This window comes from Aulonocara sp. 'chitande type north' Nkhata Bay, linkage group LG9 (assembly GCF_057382095.1).
Source record: "Aulonocara sp. 'chitande type north' Nkhata Bay isolate Kocher_YH1m ecotype deep benthic linkage group LG9, A_spYH_male_GT1.1, whole genome shotgun sequence".
Lineage (NCBI taxonomy): Eukaryota > Metazoa > Chordata > Actinopteri > Cichliformes > Cichlidae > Aulonocara > Aulonocara sp. 'chitande type north' Nkhata Bay.
In genome coordinates, this window is record NC_141352.1 from 14,803,266 (window position 1) to 14,825,414 (window position 22,149).

Genomic DNA, 22,149 nt, shown 5'->3' on the forward strand with positions numbered 1-22,149 from the left:
AGGATGTGAGTGGGTGTTAAGGCGTCTGGGAAGGGTTCTCAAAACTGGATTATAGATGGCAGACAGTTGGTGTTGTAAACCACCACCTCTGTTCAAAGATCTCACAGTGGACATGAATGGCTTCTTTCACTCCTCTTTCAAACCATCTGTACTCTCTGTCCAAAATGTGAACATTGACATCCTCGAAAGAGTGTCCTTTATCCTTAAGATGCAGATGGACTGCTGAGTCTTGTCCTGTGGAGGTGGCTCTTCTATGTTTTGCCATACGCTTGTGAAGTGGCTGTTTGGTCTCTCCGATGTAGAGTTCTGGGCATTCCTCGCTGCACTACACAGCATACACCACATTGTTAAGTCTGTGTTTTGGAGTTTTGTCTTTGGGATGAACCAGTTTTTGTCTGAGCATGTTGCTGGGTCTGAAATGCACCGGGATGTCGTGCTTGGAGAAAACTCTCCTGAGTTTCTCTGATACACCGGCTACATAGGGGATAACAATTTTGTTGCGTCTGTCTTTCTTATCCTCCCTCGCTGGTGTCTGGTCTTCTTTTCTGTGCATCTTTGCTGACTTTATAAACGCCCAATTAGGATAACCGCATGTTTTGAGTGCTTCCTTTTGTTACGTTCCCCTGGGGGGGGGGGGGGGGGGGGGGGTCTAGGCGGTGAGGGGACCTCAGGCAGGAGGTAGTGGGACACGCCCACACAGGCACCCTCAGGAGAGAGAGAGGCCCTGCTAGGGCCGTAACACCCCCTCCCATAAATGCAAACCCATGGTTTGTCAAATTACCATAACCAAAAATGAGTCCATAACTGTTTCATGACGAATATTGCAGGCTTTCCACCTACCAAACCCCATAACAACGGTTAGGCATTTCCTGCGGAAACTGCCAATCCCATCTCAGTGGGTTCACAACATTGCCAGAGAGTGGCCCCAGACCCTCGAAACAGTGTCCCATGGGATAGCCAGGGCTTCGAACCTTCACGTGTGGAGAACCCAGCAGGCAGCTAGCAGGCTTCACTGAAACACAGACATGACTGTTAGCAAGGGGTGCAGGTCTGAATGGTGGTTTTAAACATGAACTGGAGAAAGGGTCAACCAGCGGCAGCTCAGGGTTAGTTGGCCTCGTACACTGATTACGGGGTGCTACTGAGCAACTGTGCTCCAGGTTTAGCCTTTTAGTAGGCCTGGCAGGCTTGTCAGTTTGAGAGCCACGACTGACTTTACTCAAAACAGGCCCCTTTCGTGTTGAGTGGGCTTTCTGTTTGAGTGCCAGTCTGACACAATTGGCAACCACATGGCCAGGCTTGTGACAGAAAAAACACAGTTTGGGCCTAGGTCTTAACACCATAACTGCATTTTCCATCTTAGCTGGCCCACTTTTACCTGTCCAGGCTGCGCTATAGTGCAGAGGGATATCCTGTCCTACCGCACTTGCTGTATGAGTCAGCTTAAACTCATCTGCCAGGGTGGCAGCTTGCTGTAGAGTTGTAACCCTCTGTTCACTTAAATAAAGGGCCACAGACTTAGGAACAGAGTTTTTAAAATCCTCCACCAGCATAAGCTCACGTATGGACCCCACATCATTAACCTGGCTTGCCGCACTCCACCTATCAAAGAGCCTCGCCTTCTCCCTGACGAAGTCAAGATAGGACTGTCCCTGCACCACAATACACAGCTCACTAGCTGGAAACCACAATACACAGCTCACTAGCTGGAAACCACAATACACAGCTCACTAGCTGGAAACCACCGCAAACACTCAGCTCACTAGCTGTACCCACACAAAATGGTACTCTGGCCCAGAGCTCACCCTGCTCTGGGCTTAAATACCTTAATTGCTGATGGGAGTCAGCTGTACAGGAGGGAAAGGTGGCACCTCAGGCAGGAGGTAGTGGGACACGCCCACACAGGCACCCTCAGGAGAGAGAGAGGCCCTGCTAGGGCCGTAACACTTTACATGTGTGTGTTCCTTCTTTTTCCCTTCAGGCTTAGAGGGAACATGTTCTGCCCGGTGGTGTAGGGTCCTAATTACTCCAAGTTTGTGTTCCAGAGGGTGATGGGAGTCAAAGAGGAGAAACTGGTCTGTGTGTGTGGGCTTCCGGTAAACTTCAATGTTGAGGTTGCCATTCTCTTCAATGTGCACAGCGCAGTCCAGGAAAGGCAAACAGTTGTCCTTTGTGTCTTCCCTGGTGAACTTGATGTTTTTATCCACGGCGTTAATGTGCGCAATTAAGGATTCCACTTGTGTTTTGATTTTGACCCAGGTGTCGTCTACATATCTGTACCAGTGGCTGGGTACTCTCCCTTTGAAAGAGCCAAGAGCCTTCCCTTTCCACTTCTTCCATGTAAAGGTTGGCTACAATAGGTGACACGGGGGAGCCCATGGCACAGCCATGTTTTTGTCTGTAGAAGCCCTCGTTGTATTTGAAATATGTAGTGGTGAGGCAGAGGTCTAACAGTGTGCAAATCTGATCGGGTGTGAAGTCTGTCCTGTCTTCCAAGGAGCTGTCTTCTTGTAGTCGTTTTCTGACAGTCTCCACTGCCTCCGTGGTGGGTATGCAAGTGAAGAGAGACTACATCAAAGGACACCATGGTTTCATCTGGATCCAGGGTAAGTTTCTGGACCTTATCAGTGAAGTTGGTGGAGTTCTTGATGTAATGTGGGGTGTTTCCCACAAGAGGTGCCAGGATGGTAGCAAGGTGTTTCGAAATGTTGTAAGTGGCTGAGTTTATGTTACTGACAATGGGTCTGAGTGGGACACCTTCTTTGTCGATCTTAGGAAGTCCGTAAATGCACGGTATGGCATTCCCTGGGTAAAGCCGGTGATATGTGAGGCGGTCAATGATTTTGTCCTTTTCAAGGTCTTGAAGGCAAGCTATAGCTTTCTTCTTGTAGCTGCTTGTGGGGTCTCGCTTCGTATGTATTGTTGTCACTGAGGAGAGTAGTGATCTTTGTGGTAATCCGTTATGCTCAGGACCACGGCGCACCTTCCCTTATCAGCTGGTAAAATAGTGATGTTGTGGTCTTTTTGTAAGGGAAGCGACGGCCTTCTTTTCTTGTAATGCGAGGTTAGACGGCGAAACTTTTGCACTGGAGAGGGTGGCTGAGACTTTCATCCTGATTTGCTCTGCTTCTGTCAGTGATAATTTATTAATCTGTATGGCGGTTTCTGTGGCTGTGATGAGGTCCACTATAGGAAACTGTTGTGAAGAAATGGCAAAATTGAGTCCTTTGGCTAATACTCTCTTTTCAGGTTCAGTGAGATTCCGGTCTGAAAGGTTCTTCACCCATTTTTACTGACTGTCCTCAGGTGTGTGTTCTTCTCCGAGTTGTGTAGGTTCAGACCAAGGAGTGAGTGTTCACATTTTGGACAGAGAGGACAGATGGTTTGAAAGAGGAGTGAAAGAAGCCATTTATGTCCAGTGTGAGCGACCATCTTTAAACAGAGTTGGTGGTTTACGACACCAACTGTCTGCCATCTATAATCCAGTTTTGAGAACCCTTCCCAGACCCCTTAACACCCACTCACATACTGGGCCACCTGACCTCAGGAAATCACATGATAGGGAGGGGCCAGGTTTCACAATGAGCTCACCCTGGCTGATTGTGACCCACACCCATTTTTACACCTTGGCTCATGTGATTAGGTAGAGGATCATCAGGGGGTCCTTTGTCCCTCTTTGGGGGGAAACTCCCACTGGGTTTAAATCTGGGACTCTCCACCATTTGACCCTTAGAACTGAAGCTTCCTTGATGAGAGGTGAAACGTCTTCAAGCAACTTAAACAAGTCCAGACGCTTTTCTTTCCAAGCTCCCTAGACTACGATGACCTGGATGACTGAGAACCTTCACAGACATATGGATAAATTCATCCATCATCCTTTGAGCTTGTGTTTAGTCCAGTCAGTGGCACAGGAAAGAATTTATTGGCAGAGCGAAGAATGGATTCATTCAAAATCAGCAAATTTTGTAATCAAACTTCATATTGTCTAAAAATGCTGAAAAAAGGATGAAGAGGATGGCTTCTATAACAGGAAAATCATCCTCTAAAGCCCTCCAATCGACTATCTAAAGTATAGCGACTCTTTAGGTAAGACATGACTGAAAGTCTGTGGATAGACATCCAAAAAGCAGGGCATCCGGGGAACAAGCATGACACACAACTAGAAGCCCTTTGTAGTGAATAATAATAGAAAATCCTTCAAAAAGGAATCAAAAGACTCTTATCTCTACAAAAAGTGCTTACAAGCTTACCAAAAAGGAAGTTATTGTATACTCGCAATGTGCTGTGAAAAAACGTTTGCCTTAAGGTTTGTTTGTTTTTTGTTTTTGTTTTTTTTTTTTGGGGGGGGGGGGGGGGGGGGGTCTTTGTATTTTTTTTTTCAAACTGTGAAAGCCAGAAATAAAAAAAAATATGGAGAAAAAAATAAGAACAATTAAAATATTAAAGAATTCAATTTGGAAATCAGGCCACCTTTGACTCGCTCAGACTCACAGTAAGAAAAATGCTAGGGACCCAAACGTCTGGATGCCACTGTAGATCTCTCATCATTCCTGATGGCAATATGATGTGAGCTGAGTGGGGACAGCAGAAGAAATGAAGAGGAGATGACCTTGTAAATAAACTACTGACTCTAATCCCTCCCTGCAGGCTTCCAAGCCATCCTGACTTGTCATTCACTCTGCACTTCCACACACACATAACTAAACCTGTAATTTTACTAGGTTTTTGACAAACTGTGATGCTGCTTTAGGTATGATGTGGAAACACCCACATACGCTCATGTGTGACTGTGCTATAAATGTATATTTATATATTGTTATATTGTACATACAGCAAGCCTGTATTGATGGGTTTTTGCTAGGAAGATTAATACCTGTCAGGTTGGGACTTTAGCTCTGTACAGGAGAGGGCAAACGGTCACGACGAGTGGTGAAAAGATTATTATCCTTATTATGATGCCTCGACACCCTCACTTCATCTATCATACCACCTCCCCCCTCCATATTTCACCCTGTCCTCAGATCCAGTACGCACCCCACACCTTTCCTCAAATATGATTGATTCCCTGCACAACCATCTCATTTTCTATAACTCAACTCTGATACTTCTTACACTACTCTAGCCTTCCCTTTATTACTCTAGGTGGTAAATTTTCAAATCTTTTTATGCCCATCCGTCTTTGAAAGTCTTGTTGGAATATTTGGAGCTCCAACCTTGCTAATGGCTTCTCTCTTTGAATTCTCCACATACCTATTAGCTCCATCTGATGTGTTCATAAATGCTTCTTACTGGCAAGGCTGATATTCCTGATGGGTGATGTTTGCAACCTTCAACTTTAGCAAGCTGCTCAATGTCATCAAATGATTGATTGATGCACTTGTAGCCAACTCAGGTCAGTTTTGTTTTGCAGACAGGGTCACCTTCACTGAATCACCTTGATTTGCTAAACTGCTTATTTGTGTTGCTGTTCAATGAGCAAGTGAGGGATCTCAAAGCAAGTAAATGCGTGACTGAGTGAATGAGTGAGCGGGTGACTGATGATGAGTGAAAGGTTGGGTTGGTGAGATAAGCAGGTTGATCTCACTTCACAACATTACACTTGGCACCAGTAAATGAGTTTCCCCTTTGATCAGCTTTGCGCTCTTGTAGCCTCCATTGCCGCTGTGCTCCCTGCTGCTCTACCTCTCCCACAGGTAATGAGGGGTGGGGGGGCCCAGGGGCACCAGATCAGAGGACCTGAAAGTGTGTACATGTTTGTGAGATACACCAGATGTTTGTGTATGTAAGGGTGGAGACTTGGCTATGATGCCTCTAGGTGAACAACCATTTGGAGAGTGGCTCACACTCAGACACGCTCATGCACACGCAGGCATCTGCTTAGCCAAAAACAAAATTAAAAATGCATCGCACATCAAGCATGGGAATGATAAACTTGCCACAACTGTGTTTACCATTGAACCATGAGAGATCTGAGAAACGCCACTCACACACAATCATCATCTTGTCAAAACTTCTTGAAGTCCCAGTGTGCACTGCTGCCAAGACCAAAACTGATCAAAACTCCTTTTGTGTTCAAGAGAGCCTCACAATTTGACATCAAAACCACAGCATTGGTTTTGGCACTTCAGAAAGCACCCAAAATCACTTTTTTCATCAAAGTAACATTGTCTTAGCACAACCAAATGCACAAATCATTGCATGACACAATCAAGCCGCATCATGTTTTCAGCTGCTGCCAAATGGTGCACTTGCTCTGTTTGATGATTTTTATGATTCTTGCGCCCGTCATACAGCAGAGAATTGAACGTGATAACTAACAAAATTGTCACCTTGCAGCTGTGTGCCCCACCAGGTGAGGCTGCAGTTTAAACACATGTCAGTCAGTCTAATGACTTACATAGTCAAGACCCTGAACCTACCTATTAGATGGACACCAAAGATTAGTGTCAGCATGTTCTCCTAGGTTACAGGAAAACAGAGTGCAGTGAAGATGCTTTCATTGCTATGCTTTTAATCCCTCTATTTGTGTTACATTTTCAAGTAATTAAAAATCTCTGGCCATCAAAATGTAATCAGAAGTGTGAAGAAAATTCTCTCAAGACATTCAACAGATTAATGAAAATTTAATGGGATAGACAGCTTTTTGGGTATATATGCACTCATATGTATATTTTTTCTTTATACAATTATATAGAACTATAGACATATACAAATATTGTTTCTAATGTTGTTTTGTTATGCATTTACCTAATCATCTTATCTTCTCCCTCAAGACCCCCACCCACCCAAAAAAAAAAAAGAAACAAAAAGAAAAGAAAAGCAATCTTCATCATGTTGGGTAGCAGGCAGGTTTTGGTGTGAAATCTCATCAGGAAGATTGGTTTGTCTTGTGTTATTAAACACTTTTCACAGGTTCTCTTATGCAAAAGCAAAAATCAAGCGAGCAACATATTTCTTACTATACAGCTGCTGTGCGATGGATAAAGCGGAGGTGCCTCTTGGGTTTTTGCTAAGTTGATAAGAATATCAAAGCCACGTTCATTAAAATTCCACCTGAAGTGGTTTCAATCACACGTTTGCCTTCAAAGTTATTTTGTTTACTAACATTCCTCCATGACTGCGTAAGTTTGCTAATTACATTATTTCATATATTAGCGTACAGTTTTATTGTATTTTCAGGTGATCATCAAAACTGAGGGAAAACTAGTGATCCAGCTCAAATAAATGAGAATTTTAAAGTTATTCTAGTTCAGAGCGGTGCTGTTTTTGATCAGTGATTAAAAAGAAAAATAAATAAACAAAGCTATAGGATGTAGGTTATCATGACACTGCCTGGTTTATATATTTAATACATCACAGTCAGCTAGCATAACTCTATGCATCAATGCATCTAATAAACAACACCTTAGGGAGTCTGAAGCTCTACTTTTGTTCAAAAATCTATTTTTAATCTATTTTTAATCTTTTAACGACTAGTCTTACACACATATTTTCTGAGTTTCTTTTTGTTTTATACTCTGATAAAGTGACTCAGACTATTCATGGAGTCCTCGCATGTCCCCTAGTTACCACAAGGAAGTGGCTGGAATCTAAGAGATTTCCTTGGTCCATAAACTACCAGCAAACTTGTGACCAGCAGGTTGCTGATGTGAAAGTGACTGAGCACAATTCTACTCATCTTCAACAACAACGATCAAAATGCCCTTGGCCATAACTGCTTTTCTGAGTGTGCTAAAGTGGAGCCATTCAGTGAGCTTGTACTGTGCAACTACTCTGTGTTTGAATAGGATTGTACAGCCCATTCTGCATTAAATTTTCTGCCCTTTTCACAGAAGTTTGAGTTATTTGCAAATATTATATGTGTAAGCAAGATTTTCACAGGAGTGAGAAAACCTTTAGGGTGATATAGAATGGCAGTTCCCTAAATGAATGGCCTTTTAGAATTTCACATTTGACAATGCTCTGTACTCATACTAACATCTTGTCATTGATGAAAAACACCACAGGATTCACGTACTCACATTGCAGGCCTAGTGATAGACTGGCGACCAGTCCAGGGTGTACCTGCCTTTCACCCATTTCTTTGTAATTTACAGTCTGGACTGTACAGACAAATAACCAGACCTTACTTGCCTTTTAATAAGCATATATATCCTACAGGGTAAGGCTCTGACTTTGTGTGCACGCATGCACCAAGCAACACTTCAGAGTATCTAGCCTACTTGGAATCTCCAAGTGGTATCCTGGTCTTTGGTTATGAGTATATACACTCAACAAAAATGTAAACGCAACACCTTTGTTACTGCTCCCATTCCCCATGGGATGGACGTAGAGACCTAAAATTCATTCCAGATACACAATATAACCATCCCTCCCAAACAGTGGTCACAAATCAGTCCAAATGTGTGGTAGTGGGCACATTTGCTATATTGAGATAATCCATCCCACCTCACAGGTGTGCCACATCAGGATGCTGATCTGACATCATGAGTAGTGCACAGGTGTACCTCAGACTGCCCACAACAAAAGGCCACCCTGGAATGTGCAGTTTTTTGCGCTATTGGGGGTCTGGGGACCCAGAACCGGTCAGTATCTGGTGTGACCACCATTTGCCTCATGCAGTGCAACACATCGTCGCATGGAGTCTATCAAATTGTCAATTGTGGCCTGTGGAATGTTGGTCCACTCCACTTCAATGGCTGTGCGAGGTTGTTGGATATTCGTGGGAACTGGTACACGCTGTCGTATACGCCGGTCAAGCACATCCCGAACATGCTCAATGGGTGACATGTCCGGTGAGTATGCTGGCCATGCAAGAACTGGGACATTCTCAGCTGCCATCTGCCCTGAACAATGTGAACCATGATTCATCCGTGAAGTGCACACCTCTCCAACGTGCCAGACGCCATCGAATGTGAGCATTTGCCCACACAAGTCTGTTACGGCGACGAGCTGGAGTCAGGTCAAGACCCCGATGAGGACGACGGGCATGCAGTTGAGCGTCCCTGAGTTTCTGACAGTTTGTGCAGAAATTGTTTGGTTGTGCAAACCAATTGTTCCAGCAGCTGTCTGGGTGGCTGGTCTCAGACGATCTTGGAGGTGAACCTGCTGGATGTGGAGGTCCTGGGCTGGTGTGGTTACACGAGGTCTGCGGTTGTGAGGCCGGTTGGATGTGCTGCCATATTCTCTGAAACGCCTGTGGAGACAGCTTATGGTTGAGAAATGAACATTCAATGCACGGGCGACAGATCTGGTTGACATTCCTGCTGTCAGCATGCCAATTGCACGCTCCCTCATTGCTTGTGGCATCTGTGGCATTTTGCTGTGAGACAAAACTGCACATTCCAGGGTGGCCTTTTGTTGTGGGCAGTCTGAGGTACACCTGTGCACTACTCATGATGTCAGATCAGCATCCTGATGTGGCACACCTGTGAGGTGGGATGGATTATCTCAATATAGCAGATGTGCCCACTACCACACATTTGGACTGATTTGTGACCACTGTTTGGGAGGGATGGTTATATTGTGTATCTGGAATGAATTTTAGGTCTCTACGTCCATCCCATGGGGAATGGGAGCAGTAACAAAGGTGTTGCGTTTATATTTTTGTTGAGTGTAATTGAGAAATACTTATTTATTCCTCTGCTGACTTTGCATGTTTGCTCACTTCCAAAGACACAATCTCTAATTTTTATTGTAGTTTAATTTTAATGGAGACATATGGAATATCAATCGAGAATCCAGGGGAAAAAATACATTACATATAAGTTATACATTGATTTTTTATGAAAAAAGCATTTTATCCTCAAGAAAAACAAGACTTAGTACTTGGTGGAAAAGCCTTTGTTGGCAAACAGATATGAGATGTTTCTTGCAGTTGGTCACTGTCTCAATCTCACGATGGATTTAGGCACTTTGCAGAATTTCTCTAAATCTTTTAGGTTTCTTGGCTGCTGCTTGGCAATTTGAAGATCCTGGTATCTCCACAGGTTTTCTATAGGACTGATGTCTCGAGACTGGCTAGGCCACTCTATGATCTAATTGCACTTCTTCTTTAGTCACTCCTTTGCTGGCTTGGCAACAAAGGAATTGCTTTTGGGTCATTGTAAAGCTTGATTTAGACTTCTAAGGGAAATATACATCCAGACTTGCATAGTAACGAGAAACTCCTGCCATCCCTACACTGCAATCTTCCACCCCATTCAAGACAAGGTATCCGTTGACCTGACATGTAGTTACATTTTATCGCAGGTGCACTTCAGGTTACGTAGAAGGTTGGAGCATGCAGTTGGATTCCGGTTATGCTGTAAATTACAACATTCATTTTCTGGCTGAGGAAAAGATGTTTTTATCCATTGGTCACTCGATCCAATTAAGCCAAAAGCCCAGATGCATAGTGTTTCCTCCTCCATGCTTGACTTTGGGGATGGTGCTCTTTGGGTCATACTTGGCATTTCTAGTGCTCCAAAGGCTTCTTGAGCAGGGGGGACTTGCAGGCACTGTAAGTTTCAATCCATTAGCATAGTGTATCATCAGTAATGTTCTTGGTGACTCTGGTCCCAACTGCTTTCAGGTCATTAACAAGCTTGGCCTGTGTAGTTTTGGGCTGATCCACCACCTTTCTCTTAAATCAACCTCACTTGATCAAACCTCATGCAAGATCCTGCATGGAGCGCCAGACAAACATCCATGCCAGAATCCAAGGCACTATCAAACCAGCCACCAAATGTGAGGGCTCCACCAGACCAAGCTAGACACCTTCACAAGGTTAGGCAGGTGTTGTGGCTGATGTGCATATGTTCTTGTTTGATCACAGGTATTTAAGAAATGACAGCCATTGTATTACTTAGCGATAGTGAGCATAATAGTCTTCAGCTCAACTAAGTTTTGCACTAAAGTCTGTATTGCTTTTCTGCTCTCAAGTTACCCTCTGTGTGTCTGAAGAGCACAGCCCCACTCTCATGCAAACAGACAGTGACAAAGAGAGGAGAGAACGGAACAGAAAAGCAGTCAGACACAAATCAACACTCACAACTGGGTTACAAGTGACATCCCTTGCCTGTATCCGTGCTCCTTACTATCAGACATAATTACTGCCAGAAATTCCATTACTGAAATTAACAATAGTTTAATTTATTTTTGAATAATTTACTGTCCACCAGTTCATTCATAATGGAAATGCCCTTTTTAAAAAGCAAATTTTGTTTTGATTGTAATAACTGTTTAACTAATTCAGCTAAAGAAGTAATCAAAAAAATAAATAAAACGGTACCAATGCAGAAAGCAGAAAGGAAAAGGAAAAGGCAGAGAGTGGGGAAGGAACACTTTCAGTGACATGGCAGAGTGAAGGCTACACAGACTAGAGAGCACAGTATGACAAAAAACAACTGGGGAATACATGTTCGGTGCAAATCAATGCAAATGTGATATAAGTGCTGTAAAAGGGTCTTGTCTGTTGTCTGATCTATATTTGTGATGTGTGAGAAATGTACCTTTACTCCAGAGGATATGTAGGTGGTCCTTATCCAGCGGCTGGTTCAGTATGATCAGACAGATCCTCTGTTTGCCTGAAAAGAACAGACACAAGGAAAAGGGGAAATGTGTAAATAATAAACAATCAGATAGAAAACACAGACGACTGATGGAGCATAATCAGTAACACGTAGCAAAATGGCAACGCTAGAACATGTCATTACTTGCATGTTCAAATTAATACCTTTAAATCCAGACTGGAGAATACTGTTTGTGTTATTGAATATATTTAAAAATAATAATAAAGCAGCAATAACAAGGTTATTATAAGGCTCCACAAAGGAAAGAAGAAAATAAGAGAGAAGATTAAAAAATGAATTCATTTCAAGCAAGTCTTGGTTTCTTGAGAGATCAAAATTGGTTCCCACTCGATCCAATTAAGCTGCAAAGGGTTTGTTTGCAACAGCAGAAGATAACAAAACCTAACACCACTACGGACAGTGTGCATCCAGCTCAGACAGTGATTTCCCTTGATTATACTGCCTTTAATCTCTTTAATCAGGGTCACAATCAATGTCTGGATACCTACCATTTGTTAAAGAAAAATAAAGAAAATCAGTACCCACACTTGCACGCATTTCATTTTTTGCCATTTAAAATCTTTAACCTTAGTTGCATATCATACATGAAAACAAAGCTAAACCTTTTCTGTCATCCTCATCTCTCTTTCTTATCAGTGTACCTCTACGTTTCTTTGTTAAAGTCTCTCTCGTGGTGTTGCTTTTCATAAACCCATTTCTTCCCTGAAGCTCCCATCAATCTCGCTTTTAGCTTTTCTTTGCTCTGCTGCTAATGCAGATCCCCTGACTAATACTTTAGAATTGTCATTTATCTATCTGCAGGAAATGGGGAAAAAATGGAAACATTCATTGACAAAGTAAAAACAGAGCTGCTAGAAAAGCTTTAATGGACCAAAGACTAAAGCACAACCTTTCTTCTCCTCACCATCGCACTTTTCATGCTCATTTATCTTTCGCTCTCATGTCTGCTCTTATAAATGCTTTCCCATCAATGTTTAAGGCTTTCTTTTATAACAAAGCCAAAATGCTATCTGCAACTTGAAACACCACCTTATGATTACTCTCTCCTAAAGCGAATTTATGTAAATTCCATAACTGCAAAACAAGAAATATCCAGTAAAGCCTGTATCCCCAGTTTCCCCAGTATGGAGGAAAAATGCAAAAGCATAGAAAGAAAATATATATATATACACTTCAGGTTTCATCATCAATTTCTCACAGCAAAATGTGCATCACCTGGGAAAAAAAGCTCTTTTTTGGGGGGGATTTTGGACCCTCAGGTGTAAAAAGTGCATTTAGGCTTGGCTGAGAAAGTGTGGAGAAATAAAACGTCCTTTGGGTTTGTGACTTTGTTGCAGCAGTGGGCTTGATGTTGTTAAAAAGTTCACATCACTAGAAGGTCATTTCCAATCCAAAAGCCAAACCCCAGCCGGCTATGGTAAAAAGTCGAGGAAAGGAAGAGAGGATAAAGAGGCGACACAAAGGAGGGGGGAAAGAGAGGACGATGCACGGGCGGGGGTAGGTGAGGGGGAGAAAGAGGAGGAGAAGATTTGTCAGTCTTGTCTCTTAATTGGCTGGAGGTATACAGAGAACAAAAGGCAAACTCAACCAGCCGTGACTTTTCAGATAACCCTTCGACTAGGGTTGCCAACTCCCTGAAAAATAAATAAGGGACACCTCGTGGCCAGGGCCGGGCGACCCAGTTGTCTTCACCCTTCCCAGTGTGGTGAATTTTCTAGCTCTTTTTTTGTGTGTGAAATTATTTTTTTAACCCTTTGACTTGAATTTGATTTAAGTAGATGTGTATTCTTTGTGATATGAACACATGTGAAACAAATGATCATTTAGCCATTTATTTTTAGCTCAAAATGACAACATTAACACAATAAAACAGGTCTCCTTCTTAAACAGAAGCCTGTCATGCTTAACTTTTGAGAATATAAGTAAATCTTTCTTTAAAAGAACTCTGTCCTGCTTAACTTAAAATAATAGAAAACAATAGAAAGAAAAACATTCTTGTAACAGTGCACATTTAGTGCATTTAGTACAATTGGCTTCAGTTGAGGTATTATTTCAGCTTTTCTAATGCTAATCAGCTGCTCCTGTTTGTAAACCCGCTTGTTCCCATGATTACGCATCTTAACTCATCATCATTATTCATCTATGTATTACTTTTATGTATTAGTCATCTATTTGTAATCATCTATCCTTGCAGTTGTTTATTACACAAAATAAATTATATTATCACACTTCTGGCCACATAGCGCTGATATTCACTGCACATGCCCATATTAACTTTTTCCAGCCAGGTGTTTTCCTTTTCCCATTCTTCCCTTTCTCTGAGGGGAACAAACATTGCTGCTCTAATGCTGGGCTTACACTGTGCGGTTTTAGGCCCATTTTGAGCCGATTTTTGAGTGATCTTCATCGTGCATCGTGTAGTATACGTGGGGTAACGAGAAGCGATTAACACCTCACGACCAGCTCCCGATCATCAATCGCTCGTGAGGGTCTCATCACAGCCGCTCACACTGCTCGCGCGCAAACACGTAAACGTTGGTGTAAAAGACGGAGCAGCGCGGCTGTGCAGCGTGTGATCTGGACACAAGCGATGGAGGCACAACTTGTAGAACTTTTCAAAGCTCATCCGAGCCTTTTCGATGTGGCATCACAAAATTATCACGACCACAACAACCGTGAAAATAGTGGGATTTACATTGCTGCTCAGTCACAGCTGCCCGATCAATGTTTTTCATTAGCAATTTAGCAAAGTTGATGGTGGTGGTGTGTGTGTCTGTGTGAGTGTAATGCTGGGCTTACACTGTGCGATTTTTGGCCCATTTTGAGCCGATTTTTGAGTCGTGCGACCGATTTGGCGATCGGCCCGATTTTGGCCTTCATCGTGCGTCGTGTAGTATACGTGGGGTAACGAGACGCGATTAACACCTCACGACCAGCTCCCGATCATCAATCGCTTGGTCGTGAGGGTGTCACCGCAGTTTGTCACACTGCGCACGCGCAAACACAAATGTCAGCGAAAAAGACGGAGCAGCACGGCTGTGCAGCGTGTGATCTGGACACAAGCGATGGAGGCACAACCTGTAGAACCATCCGAGCCCTTTCGATGTGGCCTCACAAAATTATCACGACCACAACAACCATGAAAATAGTTGGATTTACATTGCTGCTCAATCACAGCTGCCTGATCAATGTTTTTCATTAGCAATTTAGCAAAGTTGATGGTGGTGGTGTGTGTCTGTGTGAGTGAAAGACAGAGGGAGAGCGCGACAGATTTTCTGTTATAACCTTCATTTTATGGAGGCACAGTGTGAGTACTCAGGTCGCATCAGAGCATCGGGCCGTATAGTGTGAGACCTGCATCGTGACCTACCAACTTTTAACCCCTGCGAGTCAATTGTGCAGTTTGAGCAGGAGCTGAATAACGTGACTGAAAAAAATCACACAGTGTCTGCCCAGCTTTAGGTGTACTGTCGTCCGAGACTTGCACCGCAGTGTCGGCGTTTGTTTCCCTGTTGGTCATGCTTCTTGTTGTGGTCATCTGTTGTCTTCCGGTATTTTCTCCGTAAGCGACCTTTCCTCGACCAATGAGATGAGCGGTAATCTGAATTGTCATACTCGAATTGTCATAAGTGTGCTGTCAGCTCATTGGTCACAAAGCAGGAGAGGGGCTGGGAATTATGTTTTCAAACAAAGCGTTAATTCCATTAACATTTATAGACTACTTTTGATTCTCACTGTATTACGGGACAAAGTGCGTCCCTTATTAGCTCAATACGGGACGTGTACTTTTGTTTCGAAATACGGGACGATTCCGTTTTTTTAAGGGACGGTTGGCAACCCTACCTTCGACACACAAACACTCACCTTCCCACCCCACCCCCCACACACAAACAGACACACACAAGAGGAGGCGCGTGGCCTTTCCTGCACTCCGTTTCAAAGAAATGTCACCTTGGGATTCTCTTAAAAGTGCCAGACAGCATAAATACTACAAACACGCGTGCACACGCGCGCGCACACGTACAGAGTATCCAAAACACATAAGCTAGCACAAAGATATTCCAGAAATAAGTATTTATAATTAAAATGATGAAATTTAAAAGGCTAACTGTGCACACTAGGGATTTTAAAATGCAGACATCCAGGGGCTGTTCTTATATCCTCCTCAGAGAGTCTAGATAAGCATTTCCTCCAAGAGATTAAACTAAGGAAGCCATATAAATATATCCTAAAAGTGTATCGCTATACTGTGCACTTGGGTAAAAAATAAATAAATAAATAAAAAAAATGTATGATGCTGGGAATCTCAGGCACATCTTTCACCTTTAATAGCAAGTGACAAATTTATCCACAAAATTATAACACCGGGGGTGTATGTGATTTGTTGCTTCTGCATCATTCTGCGGATTATTTGCACACCCAGAGAAATCTCTAGCCTAAATCTTGGATTTGTACAGTGAGCAAATGCAACATTGCAGCCTGTAACGCTTATCTAACATGCTTGAGTAAACATTTGTTTCAATGAATGCTTCAAAACTGCTGATAGCTTCCTGACATGAGTGAGTGTCTCTTGACTGATGTCGGTCTCCGTGTGGTACTGATTTTCAAGCTGTACACAAATAGAAAATCAACAGCAGTTCCGTCTTCCTGCGTTGCACAAATAATGCACGTGTGTGAGAATGTCAAGTATATACAAACATACCCTGTGCACACAAGCATGCAGCAAAAGTACGCCTCTGCAGTTGAACAAGATGATTGTAGTGCTTTAGACAACAATAAATGAGATGTGACTCAAATGTGCTTTAATGTAATAAATATTTTGATCAAATATGCTAGATAATTCATTGGAGACCATCGCAAGTTGAAAGAGTGCCTTCAAATTATTTATTTCGTATGTCAATGGCAAAACTACAAACTGGGTCAGTTTAATGGAGAGAAACAGCGAGTACGTGCTGAAAGGCAGAAAGCTGCGAATATGCACTCATTGCCCACTATATTAGCTTCTTAACATGAATATCGAATCAGCTAATCAAGTCAGGCATTCGAGATGACCTGCTGAAGTTCAAACTGAACATCAGAATGAAGAAGAAATGTGACTGAAGGGAGTTTAGACAGTAGAAGTTCATAAAAACACTGCCTGGTCTGGGTCTGATGAGACGCCTGATCACTACTTAGTATCAAGCGAACATTGTTTAAACACCACAGACTCGTATTGTTGCCAACCAAGTCCATCCCTTAATAACCAGTGTATACCAATCTTCTGATGGATGCTTCCAACAGAATAAGACATCCTGTCACAAAACTCAACTCTACTCAAATGGCCTCCACAATCATCAGATCTCAGTCGAATAGAGCACCGAAGGGATGTGGTGGAACGGGAGATTGACATCATGGATGACAAATCTGAAAAATTAAAGCATTTCTGAATCCAAACGGGGGTCCAATCTGGTACTAGTGAGGTGTACCTAATGAAGTGGCTTGTGAGTGCACAGCTCTTTATCATAAGACACTTTTAAAACAACTTCTGTAAATATCATAATTGTTGTTTTCAGTCATACGCAAGTCAATTAAAGTTAACTTACTAATTACTTTAGCTCAATTGAGTACAAGCTTGAGATTGTGATTATATTTTATGATCTGATTTAAATCCCTATATTTAGCCCACTCTCAATATAACTGCGAGACAAACTATAAGCATGCAGCTTAATCGTAACATTAGCATTAATAAATGCTCAGCCTAGAGCCAACACAGTAACTGATGAACAGAGGCAAGCAAACAGGTTTTTGTTGTTGTTGTTGCTTTATTCAATTAATATCAACTCATTTATAGCAAACTGTTCCCAAAATGTTCCCATGTTCAGTTAAACCTTCATTTCCTTCTGTTTCTTACCTTATTGCTAAGAATTTCACGTTCATACAAAATAAACCCAGTAGCGCTTTTTTGAAAACAGTTCTTGACATCCCAGCTTGTTTTTCTTAGTCCACGTTCTTATTTGGTAATGCATTTTTTACATTCCACTCTATGAACTGTGAGGCATACACAAGAAGAGAGACCAGCAGTATAGCTATCCAAACAGTAGCAGGTTGGAGTAGAGTGGTTAAAAAAAAAAAAGACAACATTTCAAGAAATGACTCCAAGAATGCAACAAATGCCACAGAGCACCAAGACTGATTAAAAGGACGATTTTTCTAGGACTCAGACCTCAGATTCATCTTATCAGTAAAACTACACACAGTGTGTGCCTGTGATAGTTAGATGCCAAGGAATCCAGAAAGAATGAGAAAAGCCAGACCTCAGACAGTGCTCAGCATACCGTGGATATAACATTTTATCATATCTTTCATATCTTTCTGTGGAAGAATAATATTTCTAACCTGGGTCAAATTTTCATAAAATGTATTAACTCACCACCAATGACCCGAAATATACTCTTCTACTCCATTATGTTATACGTTGCTTTATAAAGTAATCCGTGGTTCACTGAAACAGATGCAGCAAACATTTATCGAAACACAGTATAAGGTGAATACAACTCAAACTAACTTGAAAGTTGATATTTGCCATGATGACTTTTATTCTTCAAAACAGCCTGAACTCTCTTAGGCAAGCTTTCTTCTTTAAGTAGTCTTCGTGAATCTTTCTCCCGGCTTCTTGAAGGTCGTTTCAAAAGGCTTTTATTCTGCTTTGTCAAGGTGATCCCACACTGCTCCAATAATTTTGAGGTCCCGGCTTCTACATAACATATTTTCCATTGGGTATTGTATGTTATCTGACTGTACATCCCTATTTCCATCAGTTTCGACAAGATCTTAAACACTACTGAATGAAAGGCAGCTCAAACCATGACAGAGCCATGACAATTCTTAATTTTGGCTTTCAGTTGTTGAGTTTCCTTAAACTTTTTAAGAGCAAACCGCACACCATGCTGTAATATGCCAAGTTTATGTATAATAGCTTTTTGGAATTCACCTTGTTAAGGCAAAAATATTATTTTATGTCTGTCAAACTGAGTTATCTTTGGCATTTTCCATGGACTGAACTAAACAAATGGAAACAAATGTGTGTGTTATGTGTAGACACAACACTGATTCATTCTTTAGGTAGGTAAAAAAAAATGGCTGGCTCCTTGGATGCAAAACATGAAGAAATGAGGGGAACCCTCGAGACTTTTGCACAGTACCCAACTTTTGCAAAGCTTCTTTTCCATTTCTGTTCATGTGGTCAGTAAGGTGGATTATTCTACTTTGTGTTCCTGGTTAGGTCAAAGCACGGTATTAATAGTGGAATTCACAGAAGAGCTGTTGCAGCTGACTGCATTAGATTTTAGCTAATAAAATGAGTACAGTTGTCAGGAATTACATGGAACTAATAAATGTAACTCGAGCCTGAGGAAAGTACAAGTGTCTGCTGTCTGTTCTACAGGCCAAACTGTTGTACGATCCCGTTGACCTTTACAGGTCTGGTAATAACCTGCCCTTCGGCTCACATCAGCTTTCCTTCCTCGAAGCTCATACCACCAGAGAGCTCACATAAACCTTGACCTGAGAGCAGTGGCTAAAGGCAGATATAACCAGCTTCCTTCTCAGGTCTGTAGGGCAGCCAGCCATCTGGAGAGTTTCTTTTTTAGGAGCATCACTGGGTACAGGACATGTCAGATTATCGTTAGGGTAATGAATTCTATTGTAACGTGTTAGCTTGCCTTTGGAAATGAGATAATAAATGTGCTATGTACTGAACTTAGACACATTTAATATGGATCTAAAATGTTTTGTTGGAACAAGGAGAATTTATGTGATGTCAGGCATTTCATTCAGATGCAAAAAAGATGATTAGATTTTAGAAAGATCAAACTTAATTAAACCACCCCTTTAAAGCAAAAACATCAAAAACCCCTTTCAGCAAAAGAGAAGGGAAGGCATGTCTCATACATATGTACACTGTTGTCATGAAAGTGCAAGTGATTTGTTTTTGAGTTCTAATTCCCCAAAGACCGTGTGTCGGAGTGAGTGGGAGAAGCAGAGGGAGGAAGACAAGCGTGACAGTGATGCGAGTAAGCGTGAATTTTGATCAGATGCATTGAGATCGTCTGTGTGTGGGTGGGTGCCCCACGCAAGAGTATAGTTTGTGTATGACAAAACAACAACAACAACTGAAAAAAAGAAGACATATGCATCTGTGCATGAACCTTCAGATTTGATTGATTGTGTGCATGTGTTTTTCTGGTGAGGGAATGTGAGTTTGAAAGGCAGTACCTGAGGGCAGCAGGCAGTCCAAAGGTGTCATCTTTTCATCCATGGCTAGGATCCACAGCAGCCTGTCTTCAATCAGTCGACTCACTTGGACTTGAGGAGAACAGGGCATATGTTGCTGCTATTCTTCCTTTTGTCCGTCTGTTTTCTACTTTTATTCTTTGCTTGTAAGCCGACAAAGAAAGAAAGTCATTTAAATGTCTACCTCTGACCGGGCTTGTACTGAACTATTAATTCTCCCTAAAACAAGAAAACTGATTAAAAATACAAACATCCACATGGAAGCTGCATTTGTAAAATGGTAAATGGCCTGCATTTGTGTAGCGCTTTTCTAGTCCCTAAGGACCCCAAAGCGCTTCACACTACATTCAGTCATTCACCCATTCACACACTGGCGATGGCTAGCTACATTGTAGCCACAGCTGCCCTGGGGCGCACTGACAGAGGCGAGGCTGCCGGACACTGGCGCCACCGGGCCCTCTGACCACCACAAGCTATGCAACTTCAAGGTTTACATGCATGTTTCAAGACACAATACCGACACAACAGGGTTGCAACTAATAACTATTTTTCTTTGCTAATATATCTGTCTTCTTTGACTGATGGGTCATGTGGACTTGGCTGAAAATGTAAAAACCTACTGTCAAAATTGTCAGCAAATTTGCCTCAGTCTTCTTGTTCATGTCAATAATCTTCTGGTTTAACAACAATGACAAACTGATGTGATGATTTTTTTTTAAATTTTCTTGCTGATTAAATTAATCAATGAATCAAACACAATACCTGTGAAAAATATAACACCATCTGTATACTAAAGAGGAACTAAAGTTAAAAATGGAGCCCAGGTAGTTAATGATTGACTAATCTATTAACAGAAATCTTAACACCCAACCCTTTTTCTCAAATGTGTGGCTCTTGCATATCTGATGTGACAGCAAACTGAATATCTTTTGGGCAGGTTGGAATGTTTGAAGGTCATAATATATGACAGATTCATTAAAGGAAAATTAAAAGCTGTGACTCTGTAAACTGTACTTTATATGAAAAAAGAAAGCAACAACCCTGTAGATAACCAGGGCATATAAACGACCAAAAAGGCTAAATACGCCTAAAACCTCACGAACCAGCTGATGACAGCACTAAAACAAATGTATACTTCACCTGGATCTGCTCACCTTCCAGCTTTAGCAACCAAAGCAGAGCAAACTACGAAAGAAAACCAAGTGCAGCAGGGTTTAATGATCATTATAGTACTCTGAACTCAGCTGAACCTTTAACAGCTAGCCCTCGATAACGATCAGACCCTCCCCTCACGGTGGACTCTCAAAGATATAGTGCAGGCAGTTTTTTATTTTCTCTTTCTAAAATGGATTTATTGTTTAATAGTGGGCAGTTTTCCTGTCTTTCTCCCTCATTTCTCTCTCTCTTTAATACTCCATACACACTCTGGACTCAATGAAAGTACATTGCATCGTCTCGTTACCTCTTTAATACTAACCGACAAAGAAAATTAGCTCTTGTCACATATTAACACAGCCCTTCTCTTAAGTGCTCGACCTAAAGATCGTTCATTCATTTCCACAAGCATTTCTCCCACTTCACGTGCAACACGTGACGAAGAGAAGTCCTCCCGTCACAGACACAACAGTCCGACTTCAACAAAAGCGACACATAAACACTCTGACTTCACACTGTGAAGCTATCAGTGCTTTACTTTAAAAGAAATCCTTTATACACTCACAGACTTAATCCGCTTCCGCCATTGATGGAGTAAACAGTCAACGAGAGGGAAGGATGCGTGCAGAGAGGGGAATGAACAGCGGCTCGTGATTGTTATGGTGACCCCTAGAGGCCAAGCGTGGAAATGGCGCTTCTTTGTGCTCTCAAATGGGAATTCTCCAAGGTAGTCCCAGGGTTTCTTAAGGAAACCTGAACAATTATAAATAATTTAACCTGACAGTTTGATTTATTTCTTTTTTCATTTTTTTTACTATATAAGAGGAAATAACTGCTGTTCTCTCTCCTTTAAGTTTACCTGCACTATCCATGCTATAAGGACAGCGAAAAGATGTCAAATTTAATAACTACGCAACAGAACAGCTGTGTTTTTCATTAAAGATGGCAAAACAAATCACATTCAAAAGCTTGCTGTGCTGTCATATTGTGTTTACATGTGGCGTTATATGTAAAATTTAAAAATGTTAAAATGTCGGGGACCCCTGAAGCAAATCTGCACTATTGTCAACGACCCGTGCTTTAGTTTAATGAAGCATTAATAGTCTGACATTTACATGCTTCATTGATTTAGCAGGTGTAGTCCTGCTTT

General features: G+C 41.9%; 1 protein-coding gene across 2 annotated transcripts in view; it reads right to left on the reverse strand.

Moving 5' to 3' along the window:
• Positions 1-21,712, reverse strand: part of tpk1 (thiamin pyrophosphokinase 1) — a 99,841-nt gene extending 78,129 nt beyond the window's left edge. Inside the window, exons 1-3 of one of the 2 annotated variants that reach the window (XM_086306022.1) lie at positions 21,565-21,602; positions 19,827-19,987; positions 11,493-11,567 (exon numbers count right to left, since the gene is read on the reverse strand). In XM_086306022.1, the coding sequence (XP_086162148.1) occupies positions 11,493-11,567; positions 19,827-19,935 (184 nt within the window). In that variant the 5' untranslated portion in view covers positions 19,936-19,987; positions 21,565-21,602. Of the gene's footprint in view, positions 1-11,492; positions 11,568-19,826 lie in introns of both variants that reach the window. The other variant, XM_086306023.1, reaches the window with a different exon arrangement.
• Positions 21,713-22,149: the final 437 nt, after the last annotated feature.